The sequence below is a fragment of the Canis lupus genome, chromosome 12, assembly GCF_048164855.1.
Source record: "Canis lupus baileyi chromosome 12, mCanLup2.hap1, whole genome shotgun sequence".
In the NCBI taxonomy this organism is placed as follows: domain Eukaryota; kingdom Metazoa; phylum Chordata; class Mammalia; order Carnivora; family Canidae; genus Canis; species Canis lupus.
In genome coordinates, this window is record NC_132849.1 from 10,003,373 (window position 1) to 10,026,443 (window position 23,071).

At 48.2% G+C, this 23,071-nt stretch overlaps 1 protein-coding gene across 3 annotated transcripts; it reads right to left on the reverse strand.

The window, feature by feature from the left end:
- Window positions 1-1,005: 1,005 nt before the first annotated feature.
- TENT5C (terminal nucleotidyltransferase 5C) lies at window positions 1,006-22,929 on the reverse strand. 3 transcript variants are annotated; one of them, XM_072769605.1, is made up of 3 exons: window positions 22,780-22,919; window positions 21,052-21,175; window positions 1,006-6,653 (listed from the first exon to the last, which is right to left on the reverse strand). In XM_072769605.1, exon 3 carries the CDS (start codon window positions 6,623-6,625, stop codon window positions 5,450-5,452), a length of 1,176 nt encoding a protein of 391 aa, XP_072625706.1. In that variant the 5' UTR covers window positions 6,626-6,653; window positions 21,052-21,175; window positions 22,780-22,919; the 3' UTR covers window positions 1,006-5,449. The 3 variants fall into 3 exon arrangements, with proteins under 3 accessions (XP_072625706.1, XP_072625707.1, XP_072625709.1); XM_072769606.1 differs by lacking the exon at window positions 22,780-22,919 and adding an exon at window positions 22,234-22,351; XM_072769608.1 differs by lacking the exon at window positions 21,052-21,175 and having other exon boundaries at window positions 22,780-22,929.
- Between the last annotated feature and the right edge of the window lie 142 nt (window positions 22,930-23,071).

The window sequence follows — 23,071 nt, forward strand, 5'->3', positions numbered from 1 at the left end:
CTTAAACAATAGGGTCTTCAGCAGGCTAAAATGTATGGGAGGAGCACAGGCACACCTGTTTTAGAAAGAGCCCTTGGTGGGAAGTGGGGGGCCCTGGGGGTGGGCTCCATGGGTTAAGCGTCTGCCTTCGGGCTCAGGGCATGGTCCTGGGGTTCTGGGATTGAGTCCTGCGTCGGGTTCTCTGCTCATCGGGGAGTCTGCCTTTCCCTCTGCCCGTCCCTGCTGCTTGTGCCATCTCTCAAATAAATAAAATCTTTAGGAAAAAAAAAAAAAAAGCCCTTGGGTGAATCAAGAAAAATGGAGAGGAGACAAGTGACAAGACTCAGGAAGTGGCCCGGGCAAGAGCTAAAGGCAGCACCGAAAAGGTAGAGGCCAAGGGATGTTTCAGAGGAACACGCAGTGTAGATGAGAAGAGAATGATCCAGCAGTGGGCTCTGAGGCAAACCGAACTTGGAAACATCTCAATCCTAATTCTTGTGATGGTGGAAGGAGAGAAAAAGTCACTCCAACCTCCCTGAGTGGTTTCTAGGTCCAGAGCCACTTCTCTACTTCCTTTAAAACACGAAGAAACCACGGTAGCAGTTGTACAGAGTTGTATATGGTATAGGTGAGGTTCCACTGGGGAAAATGGGTTTGGAACCAAGGTCAAGCTCGAGAGAGCCCAGGCTTTAACATCAAGTCAAACAGGATGCCGGTGAAGGCAGATCCCAGGACTATACCATCTGATGTAGGCATTAGCCCAGGGGCTAATAATGAAGCTAATAATGCAGCTCAGTTTAAACTGATCAGGTACCTTGGAGAAGACCCCAAATATGAAGGGAATTATGGCTAAGGGTAAGCACACACCTCTTCCCCCCAGAGAAAGCACCAGCTCTCAGAGAAGTATCCAAGGCTGAGAATGTTAATAATTGACCCTCACCCCCCACCGCCATGCAACATGTTCCCTGAAAGCTGAAGTAGGTTCGCTCTGGAGGAGACATGAATAAATGACCATAACAGACAAGGTTTTGGGTTTTTTTTTAAATATATCTTTATTTCTCAAACTCAAAGCTTTATTTCATCAACTTCTAATACAGTTTGCATTGACAAGTGATTTCACCTTCATCACGTAAGAAGGTCAGTGGCCATCGCACCAAAGAGGAAACCTCAAATATCTTAGGCATCACTAAGAAATTAGAATTTCGAAGGCTATGCTTTGAAGAATAACAAAAAGTTTCCAATTCAGTCTAATGAGCATCTTGCTTTTCATCTATATTAATTTGGAAATTACTGGATAAATTTTCCTAAAGCAGCTCTTTTTTAAAAATTTTTTTTTAATCCTTTGGGTGGCAGGGGGGAGGCCAGATGGCTTGAGTTTTAAAACGCCCATATATCCATATTACTTAATGACTTCCTCTTTAGCGGATTGTCTTCTCACCTTCCTATACAAACACACATGACAATTTGTACCAACTCTCACCAGTCCAAGCAAACCTCCAAGCATTTCCTTTAGCTTACACTTAAACTATTTTCGAAAAAGTGATAGGTAAACAAGATTTAGAACTCACCAAAAACAAAACAAAACAAAACAAAAAAAAAAAAACACATTTTCTTTCCTGATCCTCACCTTGGGGAGTCTCCACAAGTAATCCTGAAAAGTTGCCAGGTCTTTTAAAACACATCCTCCCTACATTACCTCCCTTGGTCCTCTGCATGTAACTGGCTGAACTGGAACATGTTCCAAAATCAGCTGTGACATTCTGGTCTCTGCCAGATTAAGGATCTGAATCCAACCCCAGCAAACAGGAGTTGTTCACCTTACAGAATCCAGCAGGAGGGTCCTCCCTCACATAAAGTCCCAGTCTGATACCCAGGAAATAATGGTCCCCAGTGAGCTACAAGGTCCTCTGCCCACAGATGGAAAACTATCAGTACATTTGAGCTCAGAATCGAGGTGCATCCTAAAATAAGGCACCAGTATCACAAAGTTAACTAGAAAAGAGGTATCCCTAAAGTTAGGAAGTTGCTCTTGAGTGGCACCATTTCTCAAAGTTAACAAAGCAGTGCTGGTTAAGATCCTAACCTACCATGAAGGTAAGGAGCTAGTGCTCGCAGGGAGGTGGAATGAAAAGCAGTTTCAGGGCATTAGCGATTTGATTATTATTATGTCACCACAAAACATGGGTTTACACAGAGCTCACAGTGACTCCAGTCCCCAGGGGACTCATCAAACTGGGGTGTGTGTGGTGGTGGGGGGAACCTGACTACCAAACCACAACTGTTAGAACAAAGCAGGGCCCCAGCATCCTTCCTCCCTGACTCTCCCTAGTGGCCAGGTGCTCCCAGGTGTGGACCATACCACAGCTCACAGTTAGCAGGAACCCTGATTTGAAGGTGTGAGTTGATAAAGAGTTTAGTTTCAGAGCTGAAGTTGAGTGAGGAATCGTGTCTTACTGCCAAAATAAAATTTAAGGGTGATACAAGCTCAAGGCCAGGAGTTTAGGCTGTGCCTTTCTGCCCACGCAAGGGGAAACGGTACTGTTTTAATCGCACTGCTGCTCACACGGATTCCAAGAAGCAGGCCAGGAAAACAAGCTGCATACTTGCAGAAAGCATCAGAGAACTTCAGAGTCCTGAAGCAAATGAGCCTGCTTACAATTTGTATTAGAATTTATATTAGAATTCGTACTTGAACTTTAGTGCCCTTGGCCACTGCCAAATTTCATGTTACTCAACACACGTAAAAAAAGAGGAATCACTGGTCTTGGTACCAGTTCAGAGTACCTGATGCTTGTGTGAGCAGCATGAAAGGCAGGTTTCAGCTGGAATTTCCAAACACCTGAAATTCAAGGTTACCTGGCCTGTTCTGAGGCCGGCAAAGGCCTTGTAGAGGAGGCGGAGACACCACTGGACCAGGGTGAGGTTTTAAAAGTGCAGCTTTGTTCAGTGCAGCCTTTTACCCTGATGGTTCTAGAACATGTGTCTACCTTCAGACTCTAAAATGGCAGAGCAAAGAACTTCAGGTGAACAGATTGCACCAAGATGGTCATCGTGCAATGGTGGTAAAGAACTTGGGGGTTGGGGGAGGAGACTGGTAATTTCTAGTGACTTTTGTGCTTCTCTTTGTCTTCAGAGGAAGACTAGTACCAGTTAGAAAAAAAAATACATATATATATATATAAGCAGAAAGAACTCCAAGGGCGAAGTGGAAATTTAATTACTTGATGCGGTTCTGATTCTATCTTCATCTGGCACCTCATCACCCTGATCCTCCAGCCTTCTAGTAGAAGCAATACTGACTGACTTCTGTTAGCAAGTGCTTATGTTGGTGGCTTCATCACATCTCAAGGCTTTGGTTAAACAGATCTGTCATTTTTGTGCAAAGATGTTGCCATTAGACACATGGCGGCCTTTTAATGTCATGGATGAAAACGTAGTTGTTAAAGTTGGGATTCACTCTTCATTTCCCACCTCTTCTAACCCTGAAGCATGCTGGGGTTGGGGGGAGCTGCTGAGGAGCTCAGTGTAGGACGGGCCTGGACTCAAAGCCAATGCATTTAGACGGAACTATGGCTCACAGGGAAACTGCAGCTGCTCACTTACACACAGAAATGGCTTCTATTCACCTAGTGTAGCACAACATCGGATACCAGCTAAGCCTTGGGGTTCAGTCATGCCCAACCTGCTGTTTAAGAGGACCGAGACATCACATTCCAAAAAAAAAAAAAAAAAATTAAAAGAAACAAACCCTGAAAATACCATCTTTAGAAAAAGGTAAACCACACATTACCTGCTAAGCATTTCTGCATTAAGGTATCCTCATCACTTAAAGCAAGGAGGAAAGAAAGCAATCACCCAGGGTTTGGGATTTTTAGGGCCACAGGAGAAAGGAAAAATCAGAAGCGTGGATTTGATGGAATCACTTTTTAGAAGAAGCTAAAATCCCTTTGTCCTCTATACCCTAGGAATGATGCTTTCTAAGAGATCCCACAAAAGTTTCAAGACACAAAATCCCTTATCTAAATCTACTGGGAAAGCAGTGGCCTAGAACTCTCTCCCATTTACCGAGCTTGCTTTAGACTGGAGATTAACACTGTTATCCTTCTAAAGTGCAGAACATAAACAAGTATGGTCAAATCTACCAGAATGAGGAGGACCATTCTTCATTTACTCCACTCTTCCCCAAACAGAACAGAATTAATCATTGCAAGGTGCCCTGGCTGCTCCAGTTCACATGGAGCCCTCCTGAGTGCTAAGCCTCTGCACAGGGACAGCAGGTTCGATTCTAAAGCAATCTTAAGTCAGAGAACTCTGCCCACAACAGCAGGTCAGCTCACAGGTCATTCACTTCTATTGAAAATCCTGAATTCATTTGCTGCCCAAAAAAAGCCCAGAGAAGGAAATCACTTTTTGAAGAAAGAACAAAAACAAACAAAAAATAATCAGCCAAGGTACTCCAGAAAAACAGCTGGTCATACTTGGAATGTGACCAAAATGGGTTTCCAATTAAAACATGGGAAGACCCTCACACGTCAGTTCCTACAAGGCCTTTAGACTCAGCACGACCCTTAGTCTTAGGAAGAGCAAAACTAAAGTGATGAGCTGCTGAGGGAGAGAAAAAAAAAAAAAAGTGTCATTCAATAAGAATTCCTTAAAGGGGAAAAAAAATTGAACATTCACGTTTCCTATTTACAATCAGCCCCCCTCCCCCACCCCACCGCCACCACCACAATTCTGCTTTAACATTATGTTCCACATTTTATTTTGTTTTCAAGTTACATTTCAAGCAAAGGTCATTTTTTTTTTTTTCCTCAACAATATCTCACGGTTGCTCGTGAGAGCACAGCATCTAAACCATAAACCACTGTCAACCAGATCTCAATTCTCCAGCTACCGGCTTTGGTTTATTCGTGAAAGAAATCCTTAGCTCTGCCCACATAAGCAATTCAGTCCCTTCAACAAAAATGAAGTCACGAGACCACTCTCATGTCCACCATTTTCTGCCTGGCTAGAACTGGCACAAGAAAATAAGACGACAGCCACAACTTTCATAGAACAGCTGAGAATCCCAAGTGAGGGCCAACAGAGCCTACTCTAGGCTGGAGTGAGAAGAGACACTGCCCAAGCATTCTCCGAGGTTCCATTGGCGCACAGAGCTCCAATCTCCCCATGCGGACGCTTGGGACATGGCAGGTTAGTGTCTTTCCTGGAAAGATGTGGATGGGTCCTACTTCCTATAGTGTTTTCCAAAGTGGCACTGGAATGTTGGGCCCCTTCAGGGTTGGCTCATGATATGCTGGAGACCCATTCCAATGGGTGCACAAAGAAAAAAAAAAAAAAAAAAAAAAGCAGAGTCAGAGCTGAGTTCCCCTTTAAAAGCCAAACACCTACATCTAGAAGGAGGCTCCCCTACCTGAGAGCCCTTGCCCTAGTGAGGGGTTCCTACTGTGGAAACCCTCAGGTCTCAAGGTTAGTTACAGGGCAGCCAGGTAGGGTATGGCTGGCTGTAGGTAACTGGAGGATGGGCAACGTAGTAGTTGTTGAAGTTGCCGTCGCTGACGTAGGGAGCCGGCTGGTAGTAACAGGTGACGTTGGTGGCGTTGGGGATGATGTTCTGCTCTGCCAGCACGCGCAAGGCCAGCAGGGAGATGAGGTTCAGAGTCTGCCTCCGCTCGTGGCCCATGAGGCACACGGTGCTCTCGTTCACCACCCTGCGGAGGATCATGAGGTAATCATACTTGCTCCTCTCCTCCTCGGCAAAGTGGTTTTGAAGGTAGGTCTCCAGCTTCCGCTGCTGCTCGAGGATGTCTGGGAAGTCGATGAAAAACCTGGAGCACATGTAACGCTCTAGGGTCTTGATCTCTTCCTGGTCTGTGGGCCGGAAGTCCCGCACGAGGAGGTTGCTGTACTTGAGCAGCCCCCCGCCCCGGATCTCTTCGGGGTTCTTGGTGGCGATCAGTCTGTTCTGCAGGTGGTCGAAGGCCTCCTCGAAGTCCCCATACACGCTCTCCCCGATCACCGTGGGGTGGACGTGCTCGGAGATGGGGCTGCTGGAGCAGTCGTAGAAAAAGAGCAAGGAATCCAGGATGATCTGAAAGGAGTCCACGCTAAACTCGAACTGGCGCCGGATGGAGTCGACGAACTTCAGCTCCACGTTCCTCCCGTTCTTGTTGGACAGCGAGATCAGGCTCCAGCGGTCCGTGTCCGTGCACACCTTCACCAGTTTCTGCACATACGCCTCCTTCAGGGTGACGGGGCTGATTTTGAGCTTGTTCACACCCTCAGGCAGGAAGTTCAGAAGGGAGCACAGCACCACATCTCTGACCAGCTGGAACTCCGCCTCCGTGGGAAGAGCCACGTGGAAGATGAGGTCCAGGTCTTTGCACCCCAGGCCGTTGTCTTTGACCAGGACGTGGCCAGCCGCAGAGCCGTTCAGCCGCACGTCCTGCACCTTGATGCCTGCCTCCTCCAGCCGGCCGCGCACGGTCTGCACGATGTCCTTCAGGGTTAGCTCCAAGGTTGGAAAGTTGCCTCGTCCATGGATGGGTACGACCTCGGTCAGGACCTCGTGCAGCCGGCTGACCTGATCCCAGTTGAGGACGCTGAAGGACACGCAGTCCCTGGTGGTGCTGCCCTCCTCTGCCATCTTGGGGGGCGGTGTTCTTGTGGGGAAACTGAAAGTGAGGGGGTGAGAAACAGAATTAGGATTCACTTGTACACGGCCGTGCAGCTCGAGGGACTCGGAGCAGAAGCCGACTGACCTCTGAAGGCTTTCCTGCATGACCAGCCGACCGCGGTAACGGGTGGGGGCTGGGTGCTGCCACGAGGGCTACAGGATGTGAGTCGGGCCTGCACCCAGGGAGGACAGCCTATACGCAAACCTACCCCTTCTGCCTCCTAATTTTACCTGGGGCTGGTTTCTTTGCTTGTTTTGTCTGCAAGAGGGTGATTTTGTGAAGGGAGGCAGACAAACTCATCAAACAAAGCAACCTAAACAATCTCAATAGAGGGCCGTACTATGGGTTTAGCTAATTGTCCTCATTTTTTATAGAATTACTTCTTTTTTTTTTTATTTTTTTTTAATTTTTATTTATGATAGTCACAGAGAGAGAGAGAGAGAGGCAGAGACACAGGCAGAGGGAGAAGCAGGCTCCATGCACCAGGAGCCCGATGTGGGATTCAATCCCGGGTCTCTAGGATCGCGCCCTGGGCCAAAGGCAGGTGCTAAACCACTGCACCACCCAGGGATCCCTATAGAATTACTTCTGCTGCCTTTGCACACCTACCTGCATCTTAAGCTGGGTGATACCTAAGATACAAGCCCTCCCCACCCCCACCCCCCGCACACACACCCTGAACACAAGACCCCCTGGGGGAAAAATTTCCCTCACTCCATGAAGAGATGAAGATTCAACTCTGGGCCGCCATCACACAGAGGGCAGGAGGTCAGAGGAGTCCTTCTAGAACCAGGTACGTGGCTACCTTGTTGGCAAGAATCCCACATCCTTTTCATTCATTGGACTGGTCTGCCCTGTCCCAAGCACCTCTGTCCTCCAGAGTGGGACACCAAGGAGTGGTCTGAATGACAAGATTCCTGGCAGGCAAAGGCCTGGCTCAGCGCTATGGTGGAACGGCTCTGCCAGCAAGAGGGGGCCCTTAGCAGGACATTTCCCACGTCTTCAGGGCAGTGGGATCTTTTGACTGTATTTTGAAATCTAGAACCTTGAGGCTACCTAAAACTTAGCGCTCAGAACTCAGAGGAAAAAACATGCCATCTCACGCTTCACTTGCTAGAACCATAGTTACCAAAGTAATTTTCAACCAAGTGACATGTTTCAGAAAATAAAATACAACAGATCCCTGGAAATCCTAATATGTAAAAACAAATACTGCTCTATTTGAAAGTCAAGGTGCTTGGGGATCCAGGTGGGTCAAACATTAGCTAGAAAGACGTAAGAGCAGAAACAAAATGTCAAGGTGCTATCCTCACAATTCAGTGTAAGCACAGAGTCTTCCCATGCCCTCCACCTTACTGACTTGTGAGGCACACACAAAACCCGTCCCCACAACCTTAACAGTCTCATTGTTTGGGGACTGCTGATTTTCAACGCACATCTGCCATCACCGCCCTGAGGTTCCAACTTGAGCTTTAGGCCTTGCCCTGGTGCCAGGGATCCTTGCCTCACATAATGGCTCGGAGCAATGGGATGGCTGTCACTCGGGGTTGGGGGCATCCCAGGACACATCAAGGCAAGCTTTCCAGGAGCTGGCCATTAGGAAGGTGGATGAGAACACAACACAGCAATAGTAGGCAGTGTGTGGTAGAAAAAATAGAATTTAAAGGTAGAAGAAAGGAGTGCCCCAAGACTGTTTGGGGTGAACAAGAAGGCCACAGAAGACTTCACTTACGGGGAAGGATGTAAGCGGACAGAAAGGCAATGAGCTCCGGGCTGCGACTTAGAGAAGGCAACATGCAGCCAAGACCCAGCAAGTTGTCCAGTTGGCCATCACACACCTCTCAAGTTAAAGCACAGGCTCCCTTTACTAGGTAGACTAAGTGGTTGAATTGCTTGGCCGGCAACAGGAAGGGTGGTCGTGTGGTCCAAGTGGCTCTAGGAAGACCAATCTGGGGATAAGCCCTCCTATGCCTGCTACGGAAGAACACTTGCCACAGGGCAGGTAAGTTTCCCTTCAAACCTGTTTGGACAGTGTTAAAACGCTCTAGGCTCTCTAGATCATTCTACCAAAGCACTCCTAGATTAAGGATAACAAGCAAAATTTGTGACGAAATATTTAATGTTTATTGTGGCTAGCATTTGGCTTCAAGTCAGGCTTGGGACATCTTTTTACTGTGTTCTATGTACATTTGGTTCTTTGTGGCCCTTTTACGATCAGCATACGGTACACTATGCCTATTACCCAGGACACTGCACAATTAAATCCAAATCACTGTAAAAAGCATGGCTCTCGCTTTGTTGTGAGAAACTGCTAAACTATCTGTCACTTGGTGACACAGATTTCCATCAGAGATGTTGATCTACCTATAAAAACACAACTTTCTCTACCTGTGTGTCACCTGCTACTGTGTCCAAGTCTCATGTTTATGATACAGGTATGAGAAGTTACAATGACAGAGGAGTAGCATTGAATTAATTCTTGGAAGATAAAGAACAATTAATTTTAAAAGTATCTCTAAGAACCACTTCAATAATGTTGCAGAGAAATATAGCTATAGGAATGACTTTTGACTCGTGCATTGTTGTTTTGTTTTGTCTTTAAAGGATTTGTGGAGGGGGTAGTTTCTAAAATTAAAGTCAGGGCTAGGGATCCCTGGGTGGCGCAGCGGTTTGGCGCCTGCCTTTGGCCCAGGGCGCGATCCTGGAGACCCGGGATCGAATCCCATGTTGGGCTCCCTGCATGGAGCTTGCTTCTCCCTCTGCCTGTGTCTCTGCCTCTCTCTCTCTCTCCGTGCGACTATCATGAATAAATAAATAAAATCTTAAAAAAAAATGAAAAAATAAAGTCAGGGCTACCCCCACCTTTAGAAAAGTAGTTCTTAGAGGACGAATATCTAACACCAGTGAGAATCTGATGGAAGCTACATTCCCTCTCCAGGAAGGGAGCGGGGAGAGAAGGGGATGACATATGCACGAGAACTTCCATATATTTTTAAATCTCTCAACTTGTAGTAGCTTCAAAGTTAAGATCTGTTTTAGATTGAAAACGGGTAAAGTTCATATGGGACGAGAGGCAGGAATGGCCAGAAAAGTTATGAGAAAAACAGAATGACGTACATATTAGCCCCATAAGAGATACTATGAAGCCACAATAATTGAAACAGCATGGTATTGGTACAAAGAGACTGATTAGTGGAACAGAATTTTTTAAATCTAGAAATAACATCTAATACATAAGGGGATTTCATATATAATAAAGGAGGCATTTCAAAATAGTACAGAGAGGAAAAGTTCAGATATGTGGATAGTTATCTACATTTAAACAGTAAAGAAGGTGGTGCCTTGTCTTGTGCCAAACTAAGATCTAGATGGATGGATTAAAGATTTAAGCAAAAGAAGACAAACCCCTCAGAGTCCGTGGGAAACACAGAGTTTATTACACATGTGTAGTTTAGGCAGTCCTTCCCATATCACATAAAACCTAAAAGTAGAAAACTTGATACATAAAAATATCAACATGGTTAAAAACACCACAAAAAAGTCACAAGACAACACTAGGAAAATATTTGCAACATGAGGCAAAGTACTTATTTTATTAATGAAGAATGAGCTCCTAGAGAGCAGAAAGACTAGCGTTCCAAGAGAAGAAGGGGCAAAAATACATGAACAGCAGCTCAGATGCAAAACATACTCAGCCTTACCTTAAGGGATGGGCATATTCAAATTTTACTATATCATTCTTACCTGTCAGGTTGGCAGAGATCAAGAGGCAGAAACCCGCTGGCACACTGCCCATGGGTTCTTTCTGAAGAACAGTGTGGGACTCTCCATTTTAAGTGGATTGTACCCTTTATATATCAATTCTACTTCCAGGAAACCTACTTTTCGATTTTATCCTGTGGGTATACTTAACAAGTATGCATGAGGATATTCACTGGAGAGCTATTTGTGAAGCTACAGAATCATCAGTAAAAGGTGAGAGGACTTAATACATGTACATAACAGGCTACGATTGCATGCAGTTGTCCAAAAGAACGCTGGCAGATCTGTACGAATGTGAGATGCTAGTCAAGATTTATTTATTCATAGAAAACCAACACTGTATGGGTAAAAGCACAAGCCCACGCTTGAACAATTATACAGCTCTCTGGAAGGCAGCACGAGGACTTCAGCCTCTACCAAATACCGCCTCTAGATTGGCAGGTGGGAAATTTATTTTATCCTTTTTGGAATTTAGAACCTATGCATATATTAATTGAAAACAGTTCAAATCTTGTGAGCCATTTCCGAAAATCTTCTCCCCACCCCCCAGGAGCCTTCTGACTCATCTGCTACCTTATTTAATTCTTTCAATGCCTTTCCTAGCACTCCCCACTATCCCTGCATCCCCAAATCAAATACACATAGAAGTTTCCTCTCCGAGCCTTAAAAGTTGATCTCTGGGGGGGTAGGCAGGGAGTAGGGGCCATTTGTTCCCAAGAACGTCTTTTAGTCAAGTTTCTACTTCTCTACTGTTTAATAGAAGATGTCCACCATTTGTCAAAAATCCTCCAGACTTTCAAAATAACAGATACATCATCTCATCTAGTCCCTTTCTATGTTTGTTATCCAAAAGTAATTTTTGGTAGTTTTGTAACAATTGCTATTTCTCATGTCAGACATATTACAATGACCCTCATGATGCCGTTATGTTGATTCTTGGTTACAGTCACAAGAACCGTCATAAATGCAGTCAACACTTTACCAGCACCTAAGATATCTGTGTTTGGCATCATCCGTGCCAACTTTTTCTGACATACATATGAACAATGTGATTCACTTAGAAAAAAGTTCATATAAAAGCATGTTGTGGAATGTGACAAATGACAAATCCATGGTGTAGTTCTTAATTCTTCCAGTTTACTATGACTTAGACACAGAAGAGCTCAAGCTATTGAAGGCTCACATTTAGGCTGGGTTCATATTTGGTGCTTAGTTCATTAAAAGAGCCCAAAATAAGTTACTGAGGACTATTACAAAGGAATTCTTTGTTTTCTTTCACCCATCCAAACAATTTCAAATACCAAAAGTATATTTTTTTTAGTGACTCCAACAGACACTGGCATTACTAGAATATATCCCAGTCATAGGGCCTGAGGGCTTAGATAACACACCAGAGCTTAGTGTAACAGTTTGAGTTTTAATTAACCTCTTGAAATCGACATTGATATAGTCTGTACATGAAAGAATCATGTGGAACACACGCTCGCATGAAAGGCCCAGGTTAAAGACAAACTCTAGGTAGCAGAATTAACAAAATGATGACTAGAAAACAAAACTGATTTGAAGCCTGGTAAATTCAAACTGAAGTGTCTGATTTTCCTTTTACTATCTGAGAAGCAGATTCCTTGTATTTTGCACAGGAGAAATTGGGCAAGGTGGGAAACCAGAATTTCTCACTGACTTGGAAATTCAGGCACCTCTTTACAAGTGAGGATGACCAAGCACCTACTCAGTCAAAGTACTCAATCTCCTAAAAAGTGGACTCATGATGACCAACAACCTCAGGTGCCCCTGAAATGTTTTCTTCCATCATCTGGCTAGCAGAAGAGTAGAATGCGCACATTGAAAAAAGATAGGTTTGCAGGAATAGCAGCAAAAAGTGAGAGGTAAAACCCGACAGAGCCCAAAGAATAAACCAAGATCCCTAAGTAAAAGTTCATGTCTCACTTACCTTTGCTTCCCTTGGCCTGGGACAGAGGCCCCCAAAGGCAGGCTGATCTGAAAACCTATGATTAAGCCCTAGGTGAAAAGAAAATTTTAAGAAACAGAAAGAGAAAGAGAGGAAGAGAGAGAAAACTATTTCTAGTCCTGTTTCCTAGCTTAGCTAGATCCCAGAAACAAGAGTGACAGAGGCTAGGAAAGTGAGGGGGCTCAAGGTGGGCAAGCAAGACAGGAAGACAGATAAGCTGGAGAAAAGCACAAAGAGCCCATGTAATGCTTCTGGGTCTTGACGTGGGTCAAATCAACACTGATTCCTATTTGTGCGAGGCATTAGACATAGTCACTGCCCAAAGGGTTCTCAGTCCATGCAGAAATTTCTACCTGTGAAGTTAAAGACAGTGCATATGTACGCCTTGCTCTGTGATATTTCACATGAAAGCTCTGGAAGCTACCGCCCCAAAGGTTTTATGGAAAGGCTGAGGTGTGAACGAGGTTCTCAGCTATGGCAGCCCTCCATCCCCTCCAGAGACAACTGGGCAACACCCTCTTCCTCTGACCTTGCTGGGGTTTAAGAATACAAAAGAAACTCAAACACATTTCAACATTCCTTCGATGACAACATTTCCTTTTCTGTTACTAGATGTCACCTCCAGAGCCTGGACCTTCCCCGTAACACTTTCCAGTTTGAAGTAAGAGAGCCAGCCATGGGCAGTGGACCAGGCCTGGTTGTTACTACCCAGGGGGTGAGTATGCAGAACAAAGACACTGTCCCCAGCTCCAGGCTGAGAGGGAACCCATGCACTGGAGGCAGGCATCTTCCACACAAAATTGGCACACCACCTACCCACCCGCCAGTATACCGCAGAGGGCACTTTCAGGAAAAAGAAACTACTCGTTGAAGCAGAAGTGAAAGAGGGTGGCAATACACACCCTACTATTCTATCGCACCAGTTCTTCCAGTGACCCAAGGGAAGAAAAGCCACAACTCTGGGCCTTTTTTTTTTTTTTTATCCTCCTGTAAAATGAAGGTACAGATGTGTGTGCAGAAGACAGGGTACTTAGCATAAGCCACGTCACATCAATTCCCATTTAATCCTCACAAGCACTCTGAGGGAGCTACAATGGTTGCTTTTGCACAAAAGAATAAGGATCAGAAAAGATGAAGTGAATTGACCCCAGGTCCTCAACTCCAGAGAGCATTCGAACCCTCGGAACGGACAACAGCTCCCACACTACACTCACTCTGCCACTGGCAAGGTGGGAGGTGGAGAGAGGGCACAGGCTCCTGCCACAACCCCATAGGTGCCGTGGGGTGACCAGTTCTTGTGAAAAATATAATGATCTTCTAAAACAGAGATTGTGTTGGTCCTATCCAAAAAATGAGGTTACCCCTGTGACTGTGACACTTTCCATCTACCATAGACATGAAAACAACAAAGCTTGAATCAATCACCCTTCACTGCCTGCTTTAGAGCAGATTCCAGCTGAGCAAAGGACACAAGTCAGTGTCCATCTTCGAGGATGCCAAGGTGGTTGAGAGGTGCCTCTCAGAGGAGCACCAGAGAAGGCAATTCATGGCCCACGTGTGGGAAATCCGTATTTCTCAATGGGGATGCACAGCAGCTGTTTCATAATGTAAACATCTTACCCATGCTACCCACTCAGAAACCACTTACTCCTTCCTCCAGGGGACACCAAATGTGACCAGATGTCTAGCCAGGTGCCCTAACATGAGCCACCAAACTATCTGATCAACCCATCTGCTTTGCACACCAGCACTACTACTGTCCCCACTTTACAGTTAAGGGGACTGGGGAACAAAGAGGTTGCACAAAGTATTAACTGTCCAAGGAGGTCCTGCCAGGAAGTGACACAAATGGGATCAAGGGGCTTCCTCAGAGGTGGAAAGTCTGGGTGCATGTGTTGGGGTGGGGGTAGGGCTTTGAAGATGAGCCAGTTGCTCAGGTAGTTGTAGAAAGTAGATGGCAAGAAGAAGAAGGAAAGCGGTAAAGGGTATGAAGGCTTTTCATAGGAAGGTGGGAAGGAAGTTGGCTAGATGAGCGAAGGCCCTTGAGTGAGGCAGGCCAGATGGCAGGCACTAGAGGCGAGGCAGGAGCATTCAGAGCTCGAGTACCTCACAGCCGTCAGTACAGAGACCCTCTCCCTCAAGATTACCACAGCTGGATCCAACAGAATTGAAGGTAATTACGTACAGAAATACTAATCATTATGCTACTGTTTGTTTTAAAGGAGCAGCGGCTGAAGTGAAGGCCTAGGCTGCTCACTCTGAGGGAGCTCCGGGATACGGGCCAGGCTGCAAACCAGTGGTTCCCAGAGAGCACAGGGACAGCAGGGGCAGCCGAGGGGATGCGCTCTGTTGGCTGGAAGATCGGCAGTGTTGATCTGCCCATAAAGCAACGGAACAGGACACTCTGCAGACAAGAGGGCCACTTTCCAGATCCCAGAAACTGATAACCCAACCGCAGCTGAGGACAGAAAGTAGGTAAGGTCACAAGAAGTGACGGGAACCCCTCGGGCGAGCTTGGGAAGGAGGGCTGGGACAGAGCTGAACACAGAACAGCCTGGAACAGACTGCCGAATGCACACCTGCTGCTTTTCCCAACTGCACAGAGTCTGGCCCTTGAAATTCCTCTGCTCTAGGGAAACAAGCCAGGCTTTCTGAATGTCCATGGACTTGAGCAGCAGCAGATCAGTGGGCACAAAGGAGAAAGACTGAGCTCAAAGTAAGAAATCCTCCCTTAGTCCTCAAATGGCTGGTGAAAGCCAGGAGTCATCGAGGACCAGGGGGCAGCCTGAGGAAGCTTCTGTCTGCCAGTGGCTAGCCTCTCACCAGGATCCGGGCACCAGCACCCAGGGAGGAGGCCACATTCTGGAGACTCCTCTGCCCCCAGACATGTGAAAATGTCACAGGGAACTGAGAGGCACCTCTATGTCTCATGTCAATGTACGTGGAATAAGGGTTTACATTAGGACACAGCCCAAAGCAACAGCACCAGACAAAACAATGTCTTGCTTCTTAAAAGGACAGTAAAATGTATCCTGTGTTAGCTTTTCCTAAGACACCTGCAAACACGCTGCCTCAGTTCAAAGAAACAACTGCCCTGTGCCACAGAACTGTGTCCAGGGAAGACACTTCTAAGTCAGGGACACAACAGATGCCGCAGCTGGACCATTCTCACACTCACCGTTCCCACATTGGGCCAGAGGTCTCAGTCTATTTTCTCAGGGTTATCAGTACCATCCTAGCTGCTCAACACCAATGTGTGCGACAGCCCCAGAGCCTGGTGTGATTCCCACGGCATCCGGGGCACTGCCTGCGCTGAAGGAAGGGGGGAATGTCCTGGACTGAAGCAAGAACAGGCCACCAGAACCCAGTGCTAGCTGGCTTCCCACCGAGCTTTGAGTTTCAGGGGCCCTCCAAGTCCTCACTTCCCATCAAAGTCCCCAGATGGTCTTCATGGTTATCAGAGATTGGGCTCTGTCCACAGACACCCACCCTAAGAGGACTCCAAACAGAAAGCACTTACACATCTTTCAAAATAGGATGCTTAAGCAAGTGTGGCTGCAGAGATAAGGCTGGAAGAGCTTACGTTGTGGCTGCAAAGCAGCACGAGACGGAATCAAAACACATGCCCATATTATAACAGGGACGCCGCAGAACTTCATATGTTTTAAGGAATACCCTGAACTCATTGCAAACGTAAACATCAACAAGGTCAGGACACCGACATCTGTAGATGGAAGCTAAGCAGGGAAGTCTTGATTTTTCCGGGGTGTCAGCAATATTAAGTGCTACATCCACCACTTGAAATAATCTCTGTTGCAACTTGGAGCCCCACTTCCTCCTATGAAATGTGTCTTTCTAAATCAGAGATCTTACTGGTCTGACTCATTTAAAGAGATTGCTAGAGCCGGCCCCACCACTTTCAAGACAGACTAGCTAGAGAAAAATAGTAGGATTCCTAGGAGGCTGTTTACCATAAGGATGGCCAACTTTCCATACAGTCCAGAGGCTCTAAGAGCTGATGGCCCCCAGGGTCTATCAAGTGTTGCATACTACCTAACTCTCCAGCTTAGAACTTTGGGCAGTTGTCAGCTGTCCAGGGGGAGGGCCTCAGTTTGCTGTCCCATCACTAGCACCATCCTTGGGCCTTATCAGGAAAGGGCCAAGTTCAAGTGCAGCACTTATCATACGTTAGACACAGACACACACCCCGTTCACATATGACTAAATGTGAGCTGGCCTCCATTTCTGTGAGGATGCTAATTAGGCACAATTCCATCCAGGCTTCAGGTTTGCATGGACCCATCCTTGTAGCAGGTACCTAACCTCCAGGTCTGAACATGTCACTCAACGGTCCCTTTGACATTATAAATGCTGGGAAGAATGGCAATTTGGATGGATGGGCACTGCTGGGTGGGTGTGGCGGGAGGCATTAAAGTGAAGAAGAACAGGTGGTGGTACCTATTTCTGTACCCACTGTGCCGGCACAGCCAAATCACCCTGTGTTTGGTATTTCTACATGTGTGGAGCTGTGCAGGCCACAGATACGGCCCACTAGGATGATTACCATGAAATTAGCATTTACCAAGTCATGTGTGGCTGTCATTTGGCAGCTCATGGACGCCTATTACTTGAAAGCTATTTCCTCTTGCATTTTCAAATTGCAGTTGTTGATATGTTTTAATTGTTGATAAACTGTCAGAGCCCTGGTCCCCTGCTAGTGGGACATCATCATGTCCTCTGCAATTCTTTGAAATTCTATTACCTTGTGATTATTCTCTAAGACTACAGAAAAACGAAAGAATGAGCACCAGACTAGGAATCAAATATCCTATGATTTAGTGTCAGGTGTGACTCATAGGGTGAATGCTTATCAGTAAGTTGGCCACGATGACCGAGTTTCCTTTCGTTTTCTCCAGCATCTGAGTGCCTACTATGTTCCCATCACTGTTTCAGGCGCTTACAACCCGTCAGTAAGCAAGAGACGAAGGCCTCTGCCCTTGCAGCGCTCACCCCCTGGCTCACACTCTTCTTTCACAACCCGCTGCTGGTAACTCCTACATCCCACTAATGAAGAATCAGAACTGGAGAGGGAGACATGGGGCAGCTAGACTGGACCAGTGCTGCTCAATACTGTATCCACAAGCCTCATGTGGCCCCTGAGCACTCAATATGGGGCACGTTCACATTGAGATGTGCTCTGAATGTAAAATACACCCTGGATGTCAAGAACTCAGTATGGGGAGGGGGGCGGATATCTCAATATTTTTATATATATATTGATGATATATTGATGATATACAGCGATGCTAACATTTGCTATAATGGGTTAAATACAATTATTAAAATTAGTTTCACCTGTTTATACTTACTTTTTGATGTGAGGACTACTAGAAACATGACTGTGGCTCTCCTGTTTCTACTGGACAGCAGTGGTCTATTACAATGGAGAAATTGAAGCCTAAAGAGGTAGAGGCACATCCTCCCAACCCAAGGTGGCCTCAGAGGCAGGAAGGAGGGAAGTATGGAGACCACAAGGAGGCCTGGTTGCTGGAGACAGCGACAGTGCTAGCTCCCAGCTGAGCAAGCCTGTGCCGAGGCCCTGGATAAGTAACACATGCTCACATACTGACCACTTCATCTCTCCTCTTGCAGCAACCTGACGCTTATTCCATGTCAATGCCACAACTGGCCAAGACCATGCGGGACCAGTCAGCTGCCATGCCCACCTCCTCAGCCACAAGTGCAAGTCAGGGATGAACCGGGTGTGTTTGAGGGTAGGGCATAGACAGCCAGAGGAGATGGAGGATGACCCTTTCTCCCATCCTCGTGAGGGCTAAGCCAGGGGAGAGAAGCATATGGCAACACAAGGGAGTGGAAACAGTTCAAGACTCGTGGAGAATTTTCTTCTCAAAATGGGTCCACAGAGAGTGCATATGGAGACAGGTATGGGACTTTTTGTGTTCATTCAGTTGAAGATTTGAAAGTAGAAACAGAAAACAAGGTACATAGCAGAACTGTAAGGTATTGAAGAGGCAAGTGATGAGATACGGGACCCTCAGATGGGGTAACCTTAGGAGCCTCTCAGAAGGGCCTAAAGCTAGGTCAAAATACAGTTTGGTAAGGAAGGAATAGCATGGATTTGTTAAAATATTTAAGTCTGAGTTCTACGAGGCAAGGTACCAGAGTTAAGAAGACTTCATCCACGGGAAATGGAGAATAAACAGAAGGTCAGAAAGGTACACAGGTCCTGAAAAGCAGCTGGGCTTCCGGAAGGATGGGCAGTTCCTGGGAGTTCTTCAGGTGGTGTTTGAGGGGCATGGGACATGGAACTGGCCAGAGGCAGGAGGAGAACCCCGCTACTGCTCTCTGGAGTTGCTGTCTGCAGGGCCCTGAACCAGGTCAGTGATGGCAGTGGGAAACAAAAAAGTTAAAAAGATAAAAGATCAGCAGAACTAGCAGCCGAGTGAACTAGAGAGAAAAAGGCTGAGTGAGCCACGTGAGGCTGGCGTCGGGGTGGATGGGCAGGAAGGACAGGGTGGGAAGTGCTGGAGGACAGCAGGTCTGGAGCTCAGCTGAAGGAGCTTCAGCTGCGGGCCAATTAGTAGGCACTGCCCCCTCGGCTCTGAACCTACTAAAAGGAGGCCACCATTTAGGGAAAGGCCTGGAAACCACTCGGCATTTTAGGCTGGAAGCTTCCAACCCAAAAAGCTTCCAGCACCTTAGCCCACCAGAATGAATCCACCGCAAGTATATTTCCCTCGCTGAGAGGAATGGCAGCTGAATGCACTATATCCAATCAACAGGAGCACCTTCCGTGGCCCAGGCTCTGCTCCAGACGCTGGGGATTCAGCAGTGAGCACAGATCCCTGCTTTCCTGGGGCTCACATGCCAGTGGCTAAGACAAACGAGCAAAATCCGAGTGCCCGTACATTCTGAGGCTGTCCCAGCTCCTCCTGCATCCTGAGCACTTCCACAGGCCTTTTTACATACCACTGCCTTGGCCTCCTCGGCACCTGGCACTAGCCACTGCCTGGGAAGCATTTAACTACTTACTGACTCAATCACAGTTATCCAAGAAATAAACATTTTATGCAGTTTAGTGACCAAGCCTCCAAAAGGCTCTGAGACTGAAAAATACCCTGGACGGAGTTACTTAACATCAGCAATTATTTCCTCATATTCGGTTTTTTTTTTTTTTTTTTCCTGTTGTTCCAAGAAGTTCTGCAAACAGTTCTAAGACAGGCTAGAGGGACCAGCTGTACAAAATCTATTGATTCTCAACAATTCATAAGGCTGCTTCTTACATAGCTGGGCTATGCAAAGATGCTTCGTCTACACCATCTAAATTCCAAATACGAGCTTCCTTAAAATGCACACAGTAGATGGACAAAAAGGCTTGAGACCAAAAGTCTGGGAAGCATCACAGAAGATCAACACTATGGCTGTACCCAACTGGCTTTTTTTAAACACATGAACATTTCTTTAGACACAGAGGTGGCTGCTTCATCATAATATAGCTTATGCCAATTTGATAGGCCATAGTCAAAACACCAAGATGACACAACACATTTTTCTATATTACCTGTGTACTCCAGTGACATCACAAAAAAAGCAATGGACCTTATCTAACCAGAGTAATGTTTTATCTCAAGTAACACCTCAGGTTCTACATTACTTCCCTTTATTCCCTTAGTGTGCGTGTGTGTGCGTGTGTGCGCGCGCGCGCACACACACACACAGAGCCCAGAGATCTGGCAGGGGACCAAGAAACCCAAACATAACAACACAAGTTTAAACTTAACTCATGAAACTAGTCTTGGGTTTCCACAATGTCTCTTGGTAACACACATACAAAAAAAGTTTACCACATCCAGTCAGAGCTTCTGGCTCGTCATTCTTTGTGACTGGCCCCAGGCACACAATATATCAGAGATGAAAGATGAAGACAAGGTATGACTTATTTGAGCGGTTAAAAAAAAAAAAACAACAACATGTCGTTTGCTAACTTTGTATCAAATGTGTCCCATTCTTGGCCCCGGGAGAACAAGGACACTACAGTCTCCTCTATGTTATCTTTATTGCTAGGCAGGTCCTTGGATTTTCAGAAGTACGGGGACTTCTCTGTTCTTTGATGGGTAGTGCAAGATGTGCACAATTTGCCCTGGCCTTGAACACTGGGGGGTATAGGCTATGTGGGGCATATTGGGAAATGCAGAGGTGAGAGGGTTCTGTAACTCAGGATGGGGTCTCAGTGAGCTACTTGTACTCATGGAACAGCCAAGGGAACCAAGGAGGGAGAACCACTGGTGCTCAACTAAATCACACTCATCCTAGCAAATAGGCAAGATCCACGTCCTTTCCTGCAGAGGAACCCCAGCTTAATCTCTGGATATAAGGGAGGTATATGGTGGAGGAAACTCAACCCAATGGGTGTTGTTGTGAGCTCTAGGGACAGACACGGTCATGAAATCACAGAGCTTTATTTTGAGTAGCAATTTAGATGCCTCCTAGCTGAGGGGGAAAAAAGTGTGTGTGTGCTTAACTTTCACATTATATAATGGGACTCTCCCCACAGCCACCTGAACAAAAATATACAATACACCAAAACCTTCTTTCTAAAAACTCCTTATTGAGACTAAATGTACTCTAAAGATATGGGTATACCTTAAGACACAAGGTTTCAGTTATCTCAAGTAAAAGCTTGACTCCAGAGATATTAAGTTTTCCATCTTCACAAACAAGAATGTCAAAGGACAGAACCCCTGCTGGTCCAGCTCAGACTGCCTCCCTGAAAGCGAAGAGAAAAGTCAGCACTCTCTAGTTCCCCACCCCACCCCGTCCACCCATGGCTGGCGGGGTCTCATGTGTGGTGGGTCTCACTCCCTCAAGACACAGCACAATTCTTGGTAAGTGCTCCTACCCCACCCCACCCCCTTCTCCCCACCCTCCACCCCCACCACACACACCACCCCTGGGCAGCCCCAGGCTGCCTGGCTTGCTTCCTTGTGGGCTTCCTTGCCAAGTTACTCCCGTGGAAAGGTTAGTGTAGCCAACAATGGCCACTCTCATCAACCCCCTTCCCCATGAAGGGCAGCTGGGCCAAGCCAGGAATCTACTTTAGAAGAATTTAATAATCTTTATTTCCTGGGGAGGTTCAGGTTCCTGACCCACCTACCAAATATCCTGAATACTGTCACCATACAAATGATTACCACAGTCTTTAGAAGCGCTGACTGTAAGAACGGCACTTAAAGCCCTCCATTGCTTGCATGTTACTCGTCCATCAAAAAGAAAAAGTTGAAGAGGTAGCAGCAGGTTGCCACCCCAGACAAGGATGCAGCCTTGCAGAAGCCTCCCTCCAGGGTAGAAGGAGGGAAGGGGACCGAGCTGATGCCCCCCGCGAGGTCCAGTCGCGATGAACCGGGGTGAGCTCGAGTTCCCCAGGGAAGCTCGCCAGCCTTCTCCCCGCCAGTCCTCCCTGACTTTGAGGGAGCGCAGTCTGGTGTCCCCACGCCCCCGTCCCCATCCGCCTTGGCGTTTAGCCGTCCAGCTACCAAGCTGTACCGGTCAGCTTCAGGCCCTCGCCCTCCTCCGACCCCCCTCCCACCTCTGCGACCTGGGGCGGCCCCCGCGGCCCCGCTAGCCCAGGCTGCTGCTCGTCTGCGCTCTTCCCACGGCGGGCAAGTGTCCTCCCTAACGGGGGAGGGGCCCGGCAGGACGCGGTCGCCGCATCCCGCACAGTCCCGGGACCTGCGGCGCGCGGACGTCCCTCGCTCGGGCCCCGGGGCTGCTCGCGGGGGCACCGTCCAGCGCGAGTCCACGGAAAGTGAGAGCCTCTGCCCTGACCTGGAAACCCCGGGCTTGGCGCCCAGCCGGGGAAGCGCCGGCGCCCCCGCCCTCCCCGGCCTGCTCCGTCTCCAACTGCGCCTCCCGAAACCGCCGCATTCGAACTCGCGCTCGGCCTGGGCGCGGGGGGCGCGGGGGGCGCGGGGGCGCGGGGGCGCGGGGGCGCGGGGGGCGCAAGCTCTTCGGCCTCTTCGGCCTCCCCGCCCGCGCCGGCCAGAACGCAGCCCGCGGGACGCGCGGAGCAGGAACTCGCCCAAGTTTGCCAAGCCCCGGCCGAAGTCTCTGGAAAGTTGCAGCTCCCTCCCCGGGCGTCACGCCTGGTCCTCGCGGGGCGGGGGATGAGCGTGCGCGCCGGGTGCCGTCGCGGGGGCTGGAGGGGCAGGGAGCACCTGTCCGTGCCTCCCCCCGACCCCCCGCCCCCCCCGGCTCTGGGAAGCCCGGAGCTCCGCTCGGCGGGACCGACCCCCCCCGCCCCGAAGGCAGCGCGCGCGGCGCTCCGGGGCCGCCGCATCCTCGCACCTGTAGGGCAGGGGGCTGGGGACTCACCTGGGCGGCGGAAGAGGCGACGACAGAGGCAGGTCCTCGGCGCGGTCACTGCAGCCCCCAGGCAGCGGCACCGAGAGAGCGGTCCCGCCGCCGCCCCCTCCGTTCTTATACGGCCTGGCCACGCCCCCGCCGCCGCCCGCCCCGCCCCGCCCCGCCCCGCCTGCCCTCCCCGGGGAGCGAGGGGCGGGGCGGGGCGGAGCCAGCGCCCTCGGGGTCCTTCCGCCGCGGCGCTGACGGCGAGGGCGGGGCGCGCGGGGCCCCCTGATTGGCCCCCGGCTGAATGGTTGCCGAG